Source organism: Rhamphochromis sp. 'chilingali', assembly GCF_963969265.1.
Source record: "Rhamphochromis sp. 'chilingali' genome assembly, chromosome: 9".
In the NCBI taxonomy this organism is placed as follows: Eukaryota; Metazoa; Chordata; class Actinopteri; order Cichliformes; family Cichlidae; genus Rhamphochromis; species Rhamphochromis sp. 'chilingali'.
Window position 1 is genome coordinate 21205480 of NC_137936.1, and position 21743 is coordinate 21227222.

A 21743-nucleotide genomic window follows, 5' to 3' on the forward strand; every position below is an offset into this window, starting at 1 on the left:
TGTTGTCTTAGTTTAATATGTAGGAATCAACTGTAGCAGAATATCTATTAATTCTTTCTTTAAATTTGTGCTATTGCATTTTACAATGATTTCCTATTCAGTATTCAAGTAAGACCATTTGTATTGTTCCATTTGACTGCTATGTTTGAGGATTTCAATTTGAATTACCATTACAAGACTAAATACTCAGAGAAATACAAACATTTGACTGATGCAAAGCAGACAGGGATAGATGAACCTTTGCTTGCAAAGCTGCAAAAGCAACAATGACTTTTTAACAAGCTTTACACATTGAGGGATGGAGCAGTGAGACCAGCTTTGTGATTTCACTAAAAATATACCCCAAGAATAAAGAAGCATTTGAGAATGTTCCCCTGCCCAGATGATCTATGACAAGACAACAGTATCATGGCAAAATAAGTAATAGAAACACCAGTCCACCGGTCCATGCAGAAGTTGCATTAGCAGCAGGGGGTGGTAATATGTTTAATTAAAGCCACAAAGTCGGTATCGAGCAAAAAATGTATGCAGTGCACTCTAGGGTCTTTAAGAAATTGTAAAGCTAGGCGGCTAATACGTATTTCCATGTAAATGTGTCAATAATGTCTGTTTAAACACTTTCCCATTATTATTTTCATGTTGGCTTAAAATAAAATATCTCATTCTGCTGTTACTGCATCTTACTGCAACTTCTGCATGCGTGTCCTTTTCACATTTTGTAGAGGCAAAAAGCCATACTTTTTCATTGTTTTTCGAATGGCACTGTTGTTAGCATTCACATTTTAGCCAGCTAACTGAGGCCCGTTTTATTTTTGGTTTTTTGTAGTTTCCCTGAGCATTACACAGTTTAACCTTGAGAGCGAATTTGCTGGGACACTCCTGGGAAGATTGGCAGCTGTCTTGAATGTTTTCCACTTTCTGACTAATCTTGCTCACTGCAGAATGAATGACTTCAAATTGTTTAGAAATTTCCTTAAAACCTATCTGAGATTGATGGACAGAAACAATTGCTTCTCTAAGATCACTGCTGATGTCTTTTGACCTTGCCATTGTATTAACACACCTGAATGATCCAAACTAGCAAACTGCCAAAACTTCTGATTTCATAGAGGTAAACACACTTGCTGATGATCAGTTATCAAGTGCGTTTGATTAGCAGCTGATACTTACACTCGTAACTCCTATGGAAACACTAAGGGAGGACTTAGCTTTATCTTGAGTGTTATGTAATGAGTGTAATGTGGCACTTGTTGTTCTTTACTTTTAAACTGTTTGCTAATGTGGCTTTAAACTGGCACTTGTAAAACCGTAGAATTTTAAAAAGGGTCTGCTTTCTATTCATAACAGCTGCAGGTCGATAATATTTCATCCTTTTTTCCTGTTTTTACCCTCTTTTACAAAACCAAGTTGACAATTAGTTTCACTTTGCATATTTTGTTTAATCTGCAAATGAACTAATGAGTGCATTCTCTAGCTTTCTTCGCTTTTTTGACCATACCAGCTTTCAAAAAGATGTGAGGAGAGTTTAAAGAAAAGGGGGGGGATCCATGAATTTAAGACTGCTTCAAAATCGGCTGTTCATAATTCTTTTTGTTTAACTGTACAGAAATAGCTATGTGTGTGCATGTAAATAATGTCAAACCTACAGACCAAGCTGCTGGTGAGGTGAGATATGTGTGGAGAGATTTAACCATCTCTACCCATGGAGGGAGCCAGAGTGTGCACAATTTCAAGGAGAGAAATGGAGCCCCTGTGGGAGCATACACACCCACACAACAACATGAACGTGCAGAGCTGAAAAACGAAAAACGAACAGTACACTCACTAACTCGCATTTGAGCATCCTGCTAAATATTGCACTTAGAGTAGGCTGCGTGTTTAACACCAGGGTTTTTAATTTTATCCTGGCTCTGAGTCCCTGCACAACTGGTGCTGACATCTGCACGCCCCTTTCCCACTTTACTTCTGACACACTTATACATGCACATCAATCTACTTTAATGTGCTGGACAAAAAGAAGAGAAACACATGCACAGGCAGCACTGTGTTCAATTTACACAACTTCTGTATACACCTCTTACTGTCAGCCAGCTCCCAGTGGGAGTCTGTGCCCCACATGGTCTCTCTGCCAGGAACTAGAACACAAGCTGTGAGCAAGAAATGTCAACTGTCATTAGATGCACTCACACACCTCACTGAGATATAATATTTTAGGTGCTCATTACGAGAAAGAAACGAAAAGCCCTATCCCAGACATATCCCTATCCTATCCCATTTCAGGTGGCCATTCCTTGACACAACTCCTGGGTTTTGAATATTTAAACAGCACGCCGTGGCTAATATACAAGCAGAGGATAAAGCCTGACATTTCTTATTGTTTAGCAGATCTGAATTACAGTGGCTGTTTCCAAGCCAAAACAAAAACCGCAAAGGGGGAGGCAATGGTAAAAGAAAGATACTAAGTTGTGCAAGGGAAGTGAGGAAGTGGAAGCACGACATCTAGTATTAAATATTCTCAGAAACACAGTCACGCATCGTGTGTAATCCTCCTCACCAAAGTTTTATTTAAAAACGTCAAACTTTGCCTGTTACATATTAGTTATTTCCAAGTAATTCAACAACAGCTTTGACATCTTTCCCCATCAAAACTGCCTTGGTCACTAGCTGAATATAAATTATTTGTGACAAAGCAGAACAAAAGAAGTGGCCACATCAACCATCAAAGAAACTACAGAGTACTGAAATTCAAAGCGTCGCTATGTAGCAACAAAGGCAGCAACCATCATAATAATCCTTCGCGTTCTGTGTCTCGCAGAGATTAATGAGGCATGCGACGGAGGAGGTCATAATTAATTCGTAACAAGTGAAGGTCATGGGAGCAGAGGGTCAGTGTGAATTATTAACTAACACGTGCACAGGGGCGAGCTGCCAAGCAGGTGTGAATAGGGTGAGCCTACGTTGACTGGGGAAATACATTACACACAGTTTGGTGCCCAGACATGTCGACACACATATGATCAGTACCAGCAAAGGTATAATAAACCCTGAGACATACTACATATGCACTCAAATAACAGAGACTTACATTGAAAAAGTTTGTATTCAGTCTTTTGTGCTTTATATATAATTTATTCCAAGTAGCCCCATAGCAATAATTACATTATCTTCAAGCAAAATATTGATGAGAGTCAAAGATTAGCGGGGCAATCTTTAAAAGCACTATTAGATTATATTTCTAATGTGAAGAGTCTGAATGAACAACAGGTCAAGATACTAAGTGTGCAATGGAAAGCGTGACTGAGCACATGTCCCAGCAGTGTGCCAGGCAGTGCCACGACTGTGACATGTCAGTAAGAGTCAGCAGGTATATAGGTCAATCCCCTGGGACTCCTTCAATGGGGACACGTGGTGAAGCTTGTGGATTAGAGAGGAAATGAAGGATCATCTACTGAGCAAGCAGGACTCAAGTACAGTCACTGTCAGTCATATACCATCTGGCACAGAGGAATGGTTAAATGGTCATGACAAGGGGTTTTGCAGGTCTTCACATTATGTTGCTCTGAATGAATGCTGTTGTTTCAGTATTACAAGGCCAAACATCTGATGTCTAAGTAGTCACTGAGCTGATTTTAGATTTAGAATAAAGACAAAGGTTATACTGAAAGTGTGAATGCTGAATGCTGTTCAAGTTAGAAAAATACAAGAAGAGACTTACATTCAATGTAAGACAGATGATGTAGCAGGACTGTCCATACTTGAAGTACTGCAAGAGCCTTGCCAGCAGTTTTCTATTTGTAGACATGAAATGTAATTTACACTTACAAATAGATAGTTACACTTTATTTATTTTATACACTTTATAAGCTTTTTTACAAAATGACTGTCAGATCCGCTGTTATTGCAATGTCCCACTCAGCTAAACAAATCCCAGAAAGATTAAATTCACTACCTAGCAACCTCGCTTTGACATCAAAACCAGCTAAGATGATGCACAGTTCACCTGGTAGAGCAGGCGCCCATATGAAAACAGGCTACTGTCTGCTCCAGACAATTTCCTGCATGTCATCCCCAGCAGACTGATTGGGATATGATTTGAGTTGCAGACATGCTTTTATCCACAAAAGCACTGGATAAACAGATGAGTCAACTCAACTAATTTGTCCCCTGTGAACCATGAATGTGCAAGATTTCACGTTAGTGTCATGCAACAACCATTACTGTCAGTAAATGTTTTAATGTGGACGCTGGTAGGATAACTGACTAAAAATTAGCACTCATAAAATGGTTAGTCTGGCAGAGTCATACTTAATGTGATTAAAGTAAATATAGCCAATATATCTATTTTTTGCACAGATTGGGCATTTAAGCAGACCATAATGGCTTAATAACTTCACGACTGCATAACATGACCAGTGTACAAACAAGCACATTACCAAGGTGCTAAGAGTGCAGGATAAATATTTTCCAAAACAGTGGCACTCTATATGGGAAATAATTTTCTATGAGAGGGGGACTCATGGCCTCTCCAGCAGAGTGTGTTGCTGCAGGACAATAGTGCGTCATCTGCAATCAATAATGTGTGTCTCTGCTGTCCCTCTGGGAGCTGCGCAGCACTGGGTCAGGTCATGTTTCCTGCTTTTTATTTACATATTCTGTCTTTTTCTATTCATGTCAGCAGGAACAACAGGTGCTTTTTCTTGCCCAGCACACATGCAGACCTATTTGATTGGTGAGGCAATCTTGCCTCAGCAGGGAGCTCGAAATACAGAAGTGTCCAAAATGTATGTTTTCAGACACAAATGTCAGCAGGGGAATGTTACCACTACCCTTTTGCCAGGATTTTGTGTGTGGGAATAAGCTTTTCTTTATTATTACATTAACGTTTGAAAATTCTGTGTTGTGTTAGGTGATGTCTGCCTCGCAGCAGTCATTTGAACAGGGGATCTATGTACTCCTTATGGGCCACATTATTCCGCAGCATAAAGTCTTGTTCCATTCCACTGCTGATGACAGACAGATCTGCCTCTTACTCAAAACCTTAGTGTACTCAGTCTTAGTCATTATTGAGAGTGAATTATATGAAAACTTGTGACTCAGTAACATGTCTGTAAACATAACTGCTTTGACACTACTTTTAAAACTACTGGCTCTTTCTGCGAAACCCTACATAATAACCACAAATCCTAACTTCAAATGTGAAAAGTATTATAATTGCGCTATATTATTGTAGAGTCTCTACCTTATAATGAGACGACTGCTTTTGTGAAGGGGTTCTATATAAATTGAATTGAACTGAATTAAATTGAACTATGCATCTCATGCAAAAGAAATCAGTTATTGAGCATTATTGTTATTGAGCACTAACAAGAATATCAGTGAAAGACACTGTGAGGTTTTGGCTCGTTCTATGTTTCAGGGCAATGAAATTTTGTGAAAAATAAAGCATTGATGTGTAGTTTTAAAAAAAAACGTGCATTTTCTTTTCCTCTAAACAGCTTAATACTTTTCAATTAAAAACAAATACATAAAAAGGTAACCTTGCAGTGCTAGGAAAAAACCTAGGCATTGTGGGTCAGGCCATAACTGCAGGCACATCACATGGAATATTGTTCTGAGCTCACCAGCTTGTCTTCTGGAGTGCTGTGTTTGAATGTACAACACTCCTGTTAAACTGTGGTATAAAATTACAAGTTGAGTGCCAAGCAAAGAATTTGCATCCAAATTAGAACAGTTAGTAAACGTATTAGGTGTACGAGTTTAGTTTAAGAGATACTTCTTCAAGCATCACTTTAAGCATTCAGAAAAAAAGGCTTGAAAAGTCCAAGGATTTTGCTCCTCTCAATTGGCGTCCTTTTAAATGTGATCTTATATCGTCTTTTGTTGTGGCGAATCTGTAAGTGCTTGTGGAGACAGTTTTCTGCGACTACAGGATTTCGGTTGCCCTAAGCTCAGACTCATGCTGTCAAGCTCTGTGCTGCTCTGCCTGCCTGTCTCATTAGCTATAGCCTACATAGTACCACCAGGAGTGGAATGTACTTAGGCGTTACACTTCTCCAAGACATTTTTTACTACTATACTACATTTATCTAATGGCACTAGTTACTAGGTTCTTCGCACTTTTTTCATATAAAACATATAAAGACCTTATAAAATATGTACAGATTAATACAATTCATACAAAAACAATCAACATAAATCAGATTTATCGTTTAGTCTATTGACAGATAGCTGTCAGTTGTTTTGATAACGATTTAGAGCAATCTTCCAACACAGCTGGAGCACAATTCCAATATAATCGATCTAATAATTGTAAAAATATTCCACAGGGCTTTTGCACTGGGATAAATCATACATTTAACTGTTAAGTGAATACTTCCCCCACCAACGACCACCACGCCATAAGGATCCCACCCAGTGATTTTAAGCGAGACTCTGCTGGGTTAAGTAGTAGCTCAACCCAGCAAAGTGGTGGTCCATAATGTGTCAGACAAAGATGTAATTTGTATAGTTTTGCTTCTTATATTTAGAAAAATTGCATTTAATTAAAGTACAGCTTTAATTCAAGGAGTTTATAAAAATTTAGCATTGTTTGTTTGCACTCTTCAACAATTCTAGCCATTGTTTTGCATTATGTCTCCTCTTATCAGAGGCTCAGAATTAATTTAACTGAGTTTCACAGCCAGCCGAGCCTTGTTCATAGTTGATTCCGTTATAGCTTTACACTGTGAAGTGTAAACTGTAATTTTAAATAGGGGGAGATCATCATTGGGCTGAACAAACAAAATAAACCTATCAGGGATGCACTGACCAGTTCAAAAACAGCAAAAGGCCTGAAAGATGACAGAAGACAACCGAAGAGTATGATGACAGAATCGTTTTCATGGTTAAGAAAATAACTTCACTAGATCTAATGAAGTTAAAAACACTCGTGTTATTGTCAAAGTCTATAATCATGATACAACTTCATGAATGGAAATACAGAGGCTTTATAACAAGGTGCAACCCGCTGGTTACAGTGATTCTAAAAACAGTTCTTTGGACAGAAGAAATCAAGATTAATTTGTACCAGGATGATGGGGAGAAAACAGTAAACACAGAGAAAACACATGGTGGAGGCAATGTTAAGGCATGGTGTCAGTTTCAGTTCAGTTTCAGTTTCAGAGGCAATGTTATAGCATGGGCATGTATGACTGGCTAATTGAAGACGTGACTGCTGATAGACGTATCAGGATAAATTCTGCTCTCTGCTCAGACTCAGCCGGATGCTGCAAACTTATCGGACGGGACTAAACAGTGCAAACAGAAAATGACCCACAGCACACTGCAAAAGCAGCCCAAGAGTTCCTCAAAAGAAAGCAATGAGATATTCTTCAGTGTCAAAAACAAGTCAGCTAACCTCAACCCACTGAGAGGTACTAGTAACAAGCAGTAACAAGTGATGGCACCTGAAGTAAAGGTCTCTCAACATCAAGTAAGTAATATTTAGTATGTTTATGGTTATTAATGTTTATTAAAGTTGTCACAAATTGCTGTGCACTAAATAAATAAATAAGAAACATAAATAAGTCCATAAAAGTTAAAAATAAGTTAAGATACAGAATAGATTTAATTAACGAAAGTATCAACAACAAACCAAAACATGGTTAAACAAAATATTTTTAACTACTTTTATTAGAAAGGGAAGAAGCATGGCATTTGTACACAGGCCTTCATTCAATGCAAATGATTTTCACCAAGTATTAAAACAAATACTTATAATTTCAAATTATTTTAGTCTGTCCAATTAATTTTGAGCCTCAGATAATTGGGGACTGCATACAAAAATGGCTGTGATTCCTAAATAGTTAATTCAAGACTTCTATAAAACCCCTCGAATTAAAGGGGTGTCTTTGTGGTGGTGGTGGTGTGTTTGTCCAACCAATTATGGACTTGACTGTATGTACGCATTTATGCATCAATTATTTACTGATTAACATACAAATATACAATTCAATCATTTCAATATATATCTGGTATTCTAAAGACTGCAAATGATTTTATGTGCAGAGAGTTACAGAGCTCTCCACCCCTCATACTCTTTAGTTTCTTACCAGCTTGTCTGAGATTAGTCAATATTTGTTATATCTTCATGAGGACAACACTTTATTATTTGCTCCTTTTTAAGATAAATCAGTTGTCCACTTTGTGTTAAGTCGTCTGTTAAGAACTTATGTGCCTCATTTTCAACTTGTCAGGTCTTGCTTTCTTTGGCTTGTTTAATAAACAGGAGCGTTCATTTCATAAGGTGACCTACAAAAAGGAGTAAATTCCCTCGTGTCTCTCCTGAATCACTGCGAACTCTCATACTCAGCTGGCTCAGCCAAAATAGCCTGCACCACTTAAAACTCGTACAGAATGTTGTTGGACAGATTCATCTTCAGGTTGATATAAACATGTACAAACATGGTACTGTTTTTAGTGTTTTTATTCATATTTAATGCTTCATGGAAAGTCTTTTGCAGTAATAACTGGCCCTACTGACTGACACAAAGACATTAACAGATGTTTTGTGCCTTCTTCAGTCCTCACTTAGTCTGCAGCTCACTGAAGGATTCACTGGTTCACGACTTGTTCTTTTTCCTCCCCACTCTCATTTTCCACCATAGCACAGAGGTTTGATTTGTTCTTTATTTTATTGTTTTTCTTTTAGTCTGTAGCACTTCCTTTCACAGTTTGGCATTTTTTGTGAACTGCAGCTTGGTCTTTTGTTGTTTTTGTTGTTTTTGATACTTTGCCAGACATTTTCTGGTGCATTTCCTGGTGAATCCTCTAAGCTTATAATTATAAAGTCTTCTTTTAGTTCCTGACCAAGTGACATGTACATGTACATCTCCTACTTGCCTCCAATCACAAAGTGGTAGCTCTTCCTGTCTTATTCCACTTATCCATCTTTAGAAAAGAAACATATCCAACTCTTGGTTCTGATCATTTTTTTATTTAACAGCCAAGTGTTTAATAAATGTTTTAACTGTCACACTCTTGCCGCTGTGCAGGATTCTCAAATTAAAGCCGAACGTACCCATTATTTCGTTTTCAATTTAATCTCCTGTAGCACAGACCCCAAAGAACAAAATGTCCACATGCTTACAGTATGAACTGAACGCATTGTAATATAAGGTAGGGGGAAGGACATATTTCTATAAAAAGCCAGTACAGTAATAATGCTAATCTGTCGCCTCCACCCCTGCTAAATATAACTCAATCATCGTGACAGATTCTTTCAGTCCACCTCTTTCATCCCTAGAGGACAAGAACAATCTAATATCCTCCTTCTTACACTTGAGGAATTGTAAGACAGCATTCAAAGGATGACTGAGGCTGTTCTGAAGGCAAGAAAGGCATCTGACTGTTTCATTTTTTTCTTTTTTTCTTTCCTTTCACAGTTAAGCCTTTTAGCCCAGCTCTGTTAATTTGCCCTGAGAATATTCAAGATGAATTGCAGTGTTTATCCCTCTGCAATCTTGCTTTAAAAGCACCCACAGCGATGCCATACAGCTCAACTTAGTTTAGTGAATGCACTACTCTCTGTGGCCAAACTGTCTAACGCAGTCAGTACAATAAAGTCTTTGATGTGTCTTATTTTCACCTTCCTTCACTACCCTCTTCTGTGATTGCGCAGCTATATTTCTTGACTTACTCACTGCTCTGAACCTTTGCAGGATTTAATCAGCAAACAGACTTAATGTCAGCAAGATAATAAAGACACAGAATTGCAGTGTGGCAAAATGAGATTAAGTGAGATGCATGTACTAGTCGATAAGCGTATAGTCTATCTGCGGTAGCATCATACAGAAGATGGGTTATGCCATGAAGATTAAAGAGTCAGATGCACATTTTGCAAAAGACCTCAAAGGCAAATAAAGAATAAAGATGGTAACAAAAACAAAAGTCACACCTCTAACACTATTTCTGTTTTCCAGTAATGTTAATCAAGCTGCTGTCAAGCAAACCTATTTTACACTGTGGTTGGCAGCCGACGCTAGTCATGCGTCTCATCTTGTCACATATGTCTGTCCCCAGGACAAGTTAATCAGGCTGTCTGCTAAGTCCTGTTTTATTTTAGATGAGTTTCTGTTACTTCTGCTGGAGAAAGCCACAGCTAGCAGTCAAGCAAATAAAATTTATGTACCTCACATAAGCCTTCAAAACAAGTCACTCAAGCTGTAATCTATCACTGGAACATAGTAAGATGACAACTTTAATGGAACACGTCCAGCAGAAATATGTCTGCTAATTCTACAGTAGGCTCACGTGCAGGTTGATGAGCCATCTTATATGCATCCGACTGAGTCTGCAAGGCAGTATGAAATGTGGCTATTAGAAATGTATCTACATGCTTTATAGATATGATCTGGCATAATTTAGACAGGATTAGACCATTTCAATTAATGAAAAGATCCACAATGAGACACAATGTGTGCTTTACCTTAGCTGTAGATAGCCTGGGCTCACACAGGTTGGATTAGATAAGAAAATACTAAACTTGACATGTGACAAAATGTCCTGGGGAGAAAGTTTATGTAAGAAAAAGTTGCAAACTTCTTTCTCATGATTATACATTTAAGCAATTCAAGAGGCTGATGTGTCCATATGAAACATAGTATATTAAATTCATTGCTTTCCCTGAAGCCTCATCAGGTACCAGGGGAAGGGTGGCTGTCAAGAAGCCATTCATAACGCTTTAAAGTCCAAACCATGAAAATTGAGTGTTTAGTGAACCTTCTGGTGAAAAGTAACTTTGCAAGTTTAAATTTGTATCATATTTGCTACATCAGGCATTTCTTAAAAATGTATTCTGTAAAAATGTACAGTGCAATTTATTTTGTTTTTTTCAGAGGGAAAAAGAAAAATCACGTTAATGATGTAGGAGTCTCAAAAGCTCACAAAACTTGCATCAAATATAATATACTTGATTTTAAAGGGTTAATGCAGGGAAACAGAGAAAAGGCTGAGGTGTGCCAACTTAGAAAACAACTGGACTGAAAATCAGTGGCAACAGATCTGATGATGATAATCTCAATCCAAATTTTGAATTTTTGGATTAAATCATCATCAATATGCACAGAGGAGCTCAAGAGAGAGGTACAACAGTGTCTACAGCCATCTGTAAAACACGGTGGAGGCTCTGTGATGGTTTGAGCCTGCATTTCAGCCAGTGGTTTTGGGGATCTGTCAAACTTTGATCCACCATGAAATCTCGAAAGCATCTGATTGGCAGTGGCTTCACTTTTCAGCATGAGGATGAGCCAAAACACGCTGCCAATGCAACAAAAGCATAAGCGGTTAGAAACACACAGTGGAACACTATCAGTCATGAATTAACCTCCCTAGAGCGCAGACCTTAATGTTATTGAAACAGTGTGGGATTGGCAGCCAACATCCAAAGTGCTTTGAATGCATTTCAGGAGACCAGAAAAACTGTTCCTGATGACTTCTTAAAGAAATGACAAGAAAGTTTGCTGATATTGCCCTCTGTTTTTCCCTTTTTATACTGCATTTACATGTATGTTTGCACATTTCTCTGCATCTATTTCCCATATCCCCTGGTAAAATATAGAGACACGAGTGGTGGCTCAAGTCTTTTGCACATCTCTGTGGCATCCTGTCAACAGGGATCAACTCTCCAACGATCAAAACAGAAAATACTATATCAAAAAAATATATATATATCGAAAAAACACAGCTTCCATCTTCCTCGGCAGCAGAGTCCCGATGTCTTCATTAATGGAGACAGTGAGAACACCATTTGTTTAGAAGAGCCTAAAGATCCTCAGGCTGCTTTTGCTATACTTGTTGTTGGGATGCTGTTCAGGGCAGCAGCCCAGACCATCACTAACTGATCTGGTCATTTCCAGAGCTGCCCGACAGCTGCAGCACTGAGAAGATTAGCAAGGGGTTAAATGTAATATCTGTGCGATCAGTGAGCTTTATCTCTTTCATTTTGTCTCTCAATCTCCCGCTCCCTTTCATTATAGCTCTCCCTCTTCCTGGCTCGGTTTTTGTGTTCCCCTGACATACAACCACACATTCCTGTCCTATAATCTCACATTTGTGTTGCCAGGCTTTTAGTATTTGCAGCCTCTAAGCATAGAGCGCATTCAGCTAACCCCTCCTTCTTTCCTAATGCTAGCATTAGGGAGCAATCGCATGACTGAGGTGCTGAGGGGAAGAGAGAGCAGGAGCACCAATGAGGCATGTGAAGTGATGTGTTAAGACGGGAGGGCCCAGTAGCAGAGATGGGAGGACTGCACTGGCCCGCCTCTGTGGCTCTGACAGCAATGATAGACCCAACACTGCCAGACATCCCTGGAGCATAGCTAAAGCTAGTTAGCATAGCCATCAGGCCTTGAAGATGATGAGTTTTGAAGAGGTGATTAAGCCAGTGCCGAGGCCCCTTGTAGGCTTCAAAGCACATTTTCTTACAAGATAGGAGAGAAAAGGCATTTGAAGATAGAACCAGAAGGTCTGAAGGGGTAATTCAAGTTCAGTATGGTCCATGTGCTCCTCACCTCATGTAGTTATTCATGAAAAGCACTGATACTACAGCCGGTGCAGGTAGAGCAAGTTACAGGTTAAAGTTGATCTCAAAGACATCTAGAGACAAATTTACGTTTGCAATGCGCAGAAATGCAGCAGAATAATGCGGAAACCAAAGCAGTCCCAGTGTCGGCTTCGTGCTAGACATTTTCCTCTTATCTTTTTCTACTTTTTGTTGTTCTTTTCTTTACAATCGGGCAAAACAATGTTGCCATAAAATGTCAAAAATCTCAAAAAGACTTGAATTCTAAAAGCTGCTCTGGGAGCTTTGCCTCTGGTTGTCTCCATAGATCTGCTGCATACAGAAGTTCAGGGAAAGAGTATGCAACTCTGTCTGAGCACAGAGCCTGGTTCCAAACACATAGTTCCCAGGGATGAGAGTGAGTGGCATTTAAGCCTTCAAACCAGCGAGCCATCTGTGCTGGGTGCCACATAATCTCAACAGGAAACAGTCATGGCTGTACACCACATCATCTTCAAGTCATCCACAGCACAGTCATACACACTGAATTTTATCATACTGTAGTGTATACTGTACTGATCTTAATTCAAGCTAAGAGTGCACCCATTTATTAGAAACGCAGGGTTTATGTGATTAAGAACAGGGTATTTCCCTCTTACAGCCTCTTCAATACTAACATGGTTATCAAACAAAGTAAGAAATGGCATTGTCTCAGTTTAATCACCCAACAAGGCTTACAATTCTCAGATGGCACTTATTTGTGTGGGTGGATCTTTACAATGGTGTGTTGGGGTTAAGCTCTTTACTCAAAGGGACCACCAAACTCCCTCAAAATGGATTAGTACTATTCCCAACTAACTCCCTCTACGACCTACCCCAACCCCAAATCCCCACTCAACCCCTTAACATGCACACAGAAACACACTCATCTCTGTGTTTCTTTTTTTTCCTCCGTATCAGCTCCTTTAAGTACTCTCTTATTATGTGCGGAAGTTTTAAAATGCTAGTCCTTCTGTTGTGGCTAAATAAATACAACACAGACTAAATCAAGAGTGCTGAGTACCCATGCTGCAATGTCAACTGCAAGGTATTCAACCAGAAGCAATTGCCAGTTCAATCAATGTGTCAACAGCAAGCAGTTCCCAACTCCTTCGTGTAGACACGAGGAAGAGGAATGCAAAAGGAACAAGGAGATCATTGAAACGCAAAGAGTAGGAGTGTGCGTGCAAAGATCCATCACGAAGTGGAAAATAAGACAAGAGAACAAAACAACCAGAGCATCACAATGAAGAATGACGTGTCAGCAGGACAATTTTACTGTATGAATATGGCAAATCTACCCTAATCTGCATATAGTCACGTATGAGAAAGGGATGAAATATTCAAAGGTATCATAAGGTACAAGCAAGCATTGAGGTGTTTCATAATATATATGTACTTTTGGCATAAGGGCCATTTTAAGCTGAGGAGAACAGATGAATAAGGTTTGCTCCGTATTTTTATGTTGTAATTTTCAACAGCCAGCTCACAAATTGAGAAATTAAAACTGTAAATTCAGACCTCGCTGCATGTAGCTGTAATCCCCATTATCGTGTTTCAGTGGCTGTGATTAAGTCATATTCACTCCTACTAGAAACGTGCAGGCGTGAATGACATGTGCAAGATTCATGTGGACCTGAAAATTGTAATTCTTCCTCCAGAACCTATCTGCACTGGGTTATTCTAGGCACGCAGCACTTGCAGTATAAAGGAATATGAGAATATTAAAAGGCAGCGAGCAGCTGATCGAGGCCGGGTGGGTGTCTGAATCTGTGATGGCGTACCATCATCACTTTGGAAGCAGCCAGGCTCAGCATGGCAGGCTTGGATGCCTGATGCCACCAGCCATCTGGCTTTGGATGAGACTCCTAAGGGAGACACAGGCTGGTGCCAACCTTCAGAAAACACTTCCAACATGTTTGAGAATAAGAATGGTGTGTTCAGCTACACTGCCGCTCTGTGTGAAAGCAGCAACTGTGTTCCTGCAGTCCGGTGACACATTCGCAAATACTACATGTTCTACATATGTTCACTGTATGCAGGATGTGTACTCAAGGACACCGGGCTCCTGTGGTGAAAAGCCAGAAAAGAAGACCAATGATTTGTATAACTCATATGAATTTCATTCATGCATAGCTCGCAACACAAATCGAATCAAGTCTTTTTTATTAAACACATGTAAAATGCAGGTGTCTCACCAATTTCAGCTCATGACTCATGTACAGCCTAACTGGATCTTTAGTGAACCACAACAGTGCACAAATAAAAATAAAATACTTCCACACTACATTCTTGAGACATCTACTATAACATCTACTGATCTACTGTCATTACATGTGCATTAAAACCATTTCTAATGATTACAATTTACACTGCTTGGGCTGCTGGTGGGCCAGATCCACTCCTCCGGTGGACTGGATGTGGCCCACAGTTCATATGTCTGACAGCCCTGTTTTAACAGCTAAAACTGCTTCTGCAAATTCACTTCATGTGTGAGCAGCATAGTTTATTGTATCCTCTGTGGAAGGTGCATAAAAGGCGCCAATTTACCATACAGGTTTTTCATTTAACAGACTGCCTTTTCCTCTTTACTGCCTTGCTACAGCTGTGCATATTAAAGAATGAGACTGTAACAGTGTATACTATAACTGGTAAATATCATATGTTGATATCAAAAAGTTGATTATTAAATTCTGACTTTATTTCAGCTTTTTATTACGCTAACCGCCGTGAACTGAAACCAGATCCAAAATAGACCACAGCTGAACTTTACTTTAGTGACACATGACCAGGATGTGCTTAGATTAAACACAAGTCTGTCTGATCTACCTCGATACTCTAGAAAATTAGAGCATTAACCAGCAGCCGAAAAGCCACATTCCCATAAAAGAAGGAACAACTCTTTCATAGAGGCCTGAATATTTGTGTCTAAATGTCCAAATACGTATCCAGAAACAATAACTAGTTTCAGGACACCTGCGTTTATGCGTTCTTGTCTCTCAGACACAAATACGCACACATGCACACATGCACACATGCATCAACACACACTGACCCTATGTGACATGTGGAATCAAACACAGCTCTCTCACTGCTGCACACTGCATGAACTATTTATAATGTTCTCCTTCACTGAATTATTGATGAGCTATGTTTTCTGTTTCTCTACACTTTTCTGCAGTTCTGTGAGAAATTTGCTCCTTTTTGACTAAATATCCACTCTGGGCCTCTTTCACATTATAAACAATGGGGACAATTTTAAGCAAACAGGGTCGGATGAGAACATCTAACCAACCATGGGGACGGGGAAAAATAGGCATATGGAGTAAAAACACAATGAAATCATGTTTTGTTTTGTTTTTTTAAAGTAATGTTAAAGTGAGAATGCTGGGAAGTCAGAGGTAATTTCTTATGTCAGTCACACCTCTACCTGTATTTCGAGTCATGAAAGATCTAAAGTATGACATCCATTCTGCCGTGTCTGCCTCACTAGCAGACTGTGATACCAGGAGGAGAGACAGAAGCACAGAGTTATTCAGGAGTAAGGACTGAAATCCAGTGTACTGTGAAACAGATTGAGCAGCAGACACTCCAGTGAAAATATTCTATGTTCTATTTACAGCCAAACTCTGGGGAGATGACAATGACACGGGGGTTTGTTTAAATCTCCTTCAGAAGCAATAAAGGGGGAGGAAACCTCCCAAAACAAGGACATCTTATTTACTCAGAGCTACACATGACTTTCAACACTAATTGATGTGAAATATTCCGCAATGTAACAAACAGTTGGCTTCCTCACGCTAATTATCACTGATTCTCACTTTCCTCCTCCTCCTCAATCTTTCACCTCTTTCCTTCCTCTCCTCCTCCTCCTCCTCCTCCTCCATTCTTCAACACGTTCTCGCATAGACACTGGCAATCTTCGTCTCATCCCAGATTAAAAAGGGGCTCGCTATTTTTTTATATAATGCAGCTCAGCCTAATTCACTCTGGATGAATTATGCATTGTGTCACTAATAATGTGACGGAAAATATTTTTTTCTTCTTGAATGCTTCAAGCGTTTTCTGATTTCCACAGGCTAGAATTTTTTTTTCTCCTTGCGAGAGAATATGCATTCGATAAATGTAACAATCTGTTACCGGAGATGGTTTGGCATGACGTAGGCAAGCGGCTGAAACAAATAATTCAACAGTTTTATAGGTCCAGTGAATTTAGGTAAATTTTCTCTCTGCGTTTCCTCTGTTTGCCAATTTCTAGACACTAGTTTTCTCTACATGTGTCCCGCTTTCAGTTAATGTAATTATCTTCTGAGCTGTCAACACTGTAGGAACTGTTTATTCTAAGTTCTCTGTACAACTGTAGCAGGAAAAACAGACATCTTCAGATAATTGTATCAGTAAAAACCAAACTGCTTCTCTAAAAAATATCATGCAATTAAATAACAATATAAAAAAAAAACAAAAGCAGAAAAGAAATATAAATCTGGTAATGATGTTTTTTTTAACATACACCAACAGGCTATTTTGTTACAATGGCTGAACAATGTTTTACAATCAGACTTGCCTAAATTCTGTGTGGCATGGATTCAACAAGATAATGGAAACATTGCTTAGAGACTTTGGTCCATGTTGACTTTAGCCATCACAGTTGCTGCAAATTCATCCTGAGTCACGGATACAGTACAAAGCAAGATGGAGCCATGCTTTCATGTTGTTTATGCCAGCGGTCTCCAACCTTTTTTGCGCCACGGACCGGTTTATGTCGAACAATATTTTCACGGACCGGCCTTTAAGGTGTCACGGATAAATACAACAAAACAAAACCAGTACTGGTACCAAAAAAAAGACGATTTATTCATAACACACAAGAAAAGACCAAGGGAAACCAAGTTAACGATAAAAACGATAAATGCTAAAAACCGCTAAAAACCCTGAACCCACACCTGAGCCTCAACTCTCGCGGCCCGGTACCAATTGACTCACAGACCGGTACCGGTCCGTGGCCCGGGGGTTGGGGACCGCTGGTTTATGCAAATTTCTCACTCTATAGCCAAATGTTAAAGCAGAAGTCAAGGCACATAAGACCAGACAACCTTTTTCCAATCTTCTATTGTCCAGGCTGTGTGAACTGTAACTACAATTTCCTGTTCTTAGCTGACAGGAGTGACAGCCAGTGTGGTCTTCTTCTGCTGCTTCAAAGTTTGTGTTGTGTGCTCTTCTGCATACCTTTATTGTAACAAGTGATTATTTAAGTTACTGGTTTCAGGTCAATCTCTATAAACCCTTGAGTTTGTTGTTTAGGAACATTCCAGCAGTTCAACACTTTCTGAAACATTCAGACCAGCCTGTCAGGCAACAACCACAATGCCACCTTAAAAGTCATTTAAATCAGCTTCCTTTCCCATTTTAATGCTTTTTCTTAACTTCTGCAGGTCATCTTGACAATATCTACAAGCCTAAGTATATTGAGCTGCTGCCATGTGATTAGCGGATTAGATATTTGCAATAACAAGCAGTCCTAAGCACAAACACCTGTGCCTAATGAAAAACTAGTATAACATAAATAACAGCAAACACTATACACAATAAACTATTCATCATTTAGTATTTCTTGTTTAGCCAAAACCTGATAAAGCTGATTTCTTTAAACTCAAACACAAATCAGCACATGGATAAAATCATAGTGTCACTGTATGCATAAAAAGTGCATCACATCATTGACTAACTTGCTCAAAATTATTATAGCTAATGAGCAACACTGTCATGACATTGAAAAACTGTGTGGGAAGAGGATATCCAGATCTATCCAACAACCAGCATGTCAAACAGACAATAAATCTAGCATATGACAGCTTCTTCAATGAGTCTGTTGGACTCATGCACATAGGGAAGGCAACCTTCTTTAGTTTTGTTACCACTGCTTAGTTTAAACATCTCCATAATGCTGACAATTCTCCTCCATGGCCTACGTTCTATATCAACATGGCTCAAACTTCGTGTTGTGCAAAAGTGGTATTTGATGCATCGTATCAAAAGTTTTACAATTACAACAGTACAGCATCCCTAACCCCAACAGCTTTGTTACCACATCCTTGAAAAGAAGAAAGAATGGTTACAACATTGCCGGCGCAAAGAAACACTAAAGTTTGGAGAGATTAAGAGAGGATGAGAAGGAGGATATCTGTGCCAAACAAGCTGTGGAAATCAAGCTGAGGAACCAAGATTCAAAGTACAAAGCCTCACACCATGTCCAAATGGTTCTCACCCACTCTGGAGCGACCCACCTGCCAGCTCACGAGGAATGACAACAAAACCTGTTCACAGATTTGGAAAGAATCCTGGATTGAGATGCAGGCTTAAGCCTGCAGAGCAGAAACACAACACACCTATTAACTGAGTTCCTCCTAAAAGAAGAGCAACAGCAGTCTGAAAGTTTTTGCAGACTCTGAGCATCTCAGCATCCAAGCATGTAAGGGATGGCTGACAAACAAATTATCTCTCTGTTTCCATAGCAATCTATGAATGGGCTGTGCTACTGCCTGTGACAACCCGATGCCTGTGAAGACAAGACTCGCCCATAAAACGCTAGCGCTCTGCAGCAAGCCTGTTATTACTGCTATCATTCAATTGGACTTGATTTGCATAATTAAACTCTGTTATTGCCTGGCTCTGAATGCTATTGTCAGGTCCTGTTCTTACCAACCAGACTCCCAGCGTGACACAGGACAAGGGGGCACTTAAAGAAGAAATATACCCTCAGGTGACCCTGAGATATGACTAACCAATACTAAGATTATCCATTAAATTGAATTTAATAAGCCTCTGTTTCCTGTAGATAGGTCATTTATTTCTGCGCTTCTCCAGGGTAGTCACTGATGAGGTGAGTCACAGCTTGGACTTCACTCTGCTAACCACATGAAAGGCCCTGACGGAGCTGAATGAAGCAGGTCCCGACTGTGAAATAGAGAAAGGCAGGAGAAAAAGGAGAAGCTCACAGGCTTATGTAAAATATTGTTTGTGCAAGCTGTGAAGGCTCCAAATATCAATGAAGAAATGTTATCAAGTTAGCTATTTATCATTTAGTTATCATTTGTAATAATGCCTTCATAGCTCTGTGTTAAAGAATGAGAGTGAGAAAGAGTGGGTCATTCTTAAAAAAAAAATACCAAGGAACAAGAGAATCAGAGTCACGGTGATTCTCAAGGATAGAATAAATGCAGCAATTGCTGTCTATTTGACAATCCCTGGAGCCACATGCTGGATTCGTACAAGCAGTCATCCTCAGTGAAATGAAGTTGTTCACACCAAGAACACACCAAGATGACCTGGCAGCATCAAGTTGATAACAACCATTGTAGCGAGTATGCAACAATTCAGCGTTTTTCACAAAAACATGCCATTTTGTGTTGGAAATCAGAATCTTACCTCGACTATGTGTGGAGTGGGATTGAATCCACACATGTTGCACACTTGAGAGCGGCACTGTGTGCAGGTGTTGTAGTTGGGTTGTTCTGCTGTGTTGCCTATGTTGAGATTTGTTTTACAAAGGGGACAAGAGGCCAAAGCCTCTTGTCCCCTTTGCTGTTGCTGCTGCTGAGAAGGGGGCCGAGGCCCTTGTTGTGCAGACTGAGGTCCTGAGGGTTTACCTGCCCCAGCTCCTGGACCAGGAGGTCCTCCTGGTTTGGGGGCTGGTTTAGGGGGCTGCTGTTGGGGTTGAGTAGTCTCTGATATCAGAGTGCTTGCTTGGTTGAGAAGAGACGCACCAAAGCCAAACAACTTCCCGAAGGTTTGCTCTGGAGGTGGGGGCTGTCGTGAAGGGGAGCTTCCTGCACTGCGCGTCTGGTCCTGGCGTGGGTGCTGGGGTTGGTGGGCGGGTGAACTACGGGATAAATCAGGCTGGGATGGGGCCTTGGCCATCCCAGGGAGAGGGACTGCCCCTGGAGGCAGCCTTGCTTGCTGCTGACCTGCGCCAGCTGGACCAGTCTGTTTGGTAGGGCCAGGCACTGGATGGGCCTGCAATGGAGGCTGCGTCTGAGGAGGTGTATGTGTCTGAGGTGTGGGCTGAGCTGAAGCGTTAGGTTTAGGTTCTGGATTGGTTGCATGAGAAGGAGAGTGAATCTGTTGCTGACTCTTGGAACGTGGTGTGGTCATATCCATCCCCAGTGCTCTCTGCATTTGACAGTTTAGACATAACCACTCTTGGACCTGAAAAAGAAAGAAAAACAAGGCAATGGCAATAAGCTACAGTATCTTGTTTTCACAATGGGGTACACTGGATACAAAAATAGAAATTCATTGAATAATCAGTTTCCTGCAACTGCTGAAAGAAGGTTGCATTTTTATCTTGCTGGCTACTGAGTGATTTTACCATGGTGCCACAAACTGATAGCAAGGAAAAGTCTTGCAGGCAGCCTGAAAAGTCCCGGTGATAATCAAGCCTCTTTCTCCATTCCTCCTCTACTTCACTATGTCAACATGCTCTCCTAGTAGCAAGCCTGACACCCCTGAAAAAAGAATGAAAGAATAAGCAGCTACCTCACAGACCAACATTACCATTTACTCACTAGATTCTCTACTGCGAACTTTAAAGCCACATAAAAAGTGATTCACTCATCACACATCACTCCGTGGCTGACAGGTTGCTGCTAGTGGGCATTCTGGCTTTCAGTTGTTTTGGTAATTCTCTAATCTACTTACCACCCCCTCATGTGTCAATCAGCAGTATCATTCGCTCCTATTGGTAGTCACTTTAATTTCTCACCCCAAAGTTATGAAAAGTTAAAACTGGAACCAGCCTATTTTATTTTGCCTGTTGCTGCAACAATCAGTGCTCTGCCACTCGCTTTCAGCATGGAAGCTTCTTAACTCTGTTTCCCCCACAAAGGCAAACACATGAATGTGCTGTTTTTGACTGCAAAAGCAGACACAACTAAGTCTTCATGTAAGCAAGTGAAAAGCTGAAAATCCACTGCATTCATTTATGACCGTAATGTCAAGTCAACAATAGAAACAGCATCACTGGTAGCATCTTGTCTGATTTAGGCTTTCACTGGGAATCTTTCGAGTGCCTACGATATAACTTGTAGAAGTGGCCGATGTCGTTGGTATGATTTTTATGTGTGTGTGTGTGGCTCGTGTTTCATACATATTGCTGGCTGACAGAAAC

At 40.0% G+C, this 21743-nt stretch overlaps 1 protein-coding gene across 1 annotated transcript in view; it reads right to left on the reverse strand.

Annotated features, from left to right (window-relative positions):
* bsnb (bassoon (presynaptic cytomatrix protein) b) overlaps window positions 1-21743 on the reverse strand; it is a 76971-nt gene that overhangs the window by 30388 nt on the left and 24840 nt on the right. Inside the window, exon 3 of the mRNA XM_080892830.1 lies at window positions 20003-20782. Coding sequence (XP_080748956.1) covers window positions 20003-20782 — 780 coding nt within the window. The remainder of the gene's footprint in view (window positions 1-20002; window positions 20783-21743) is intronic.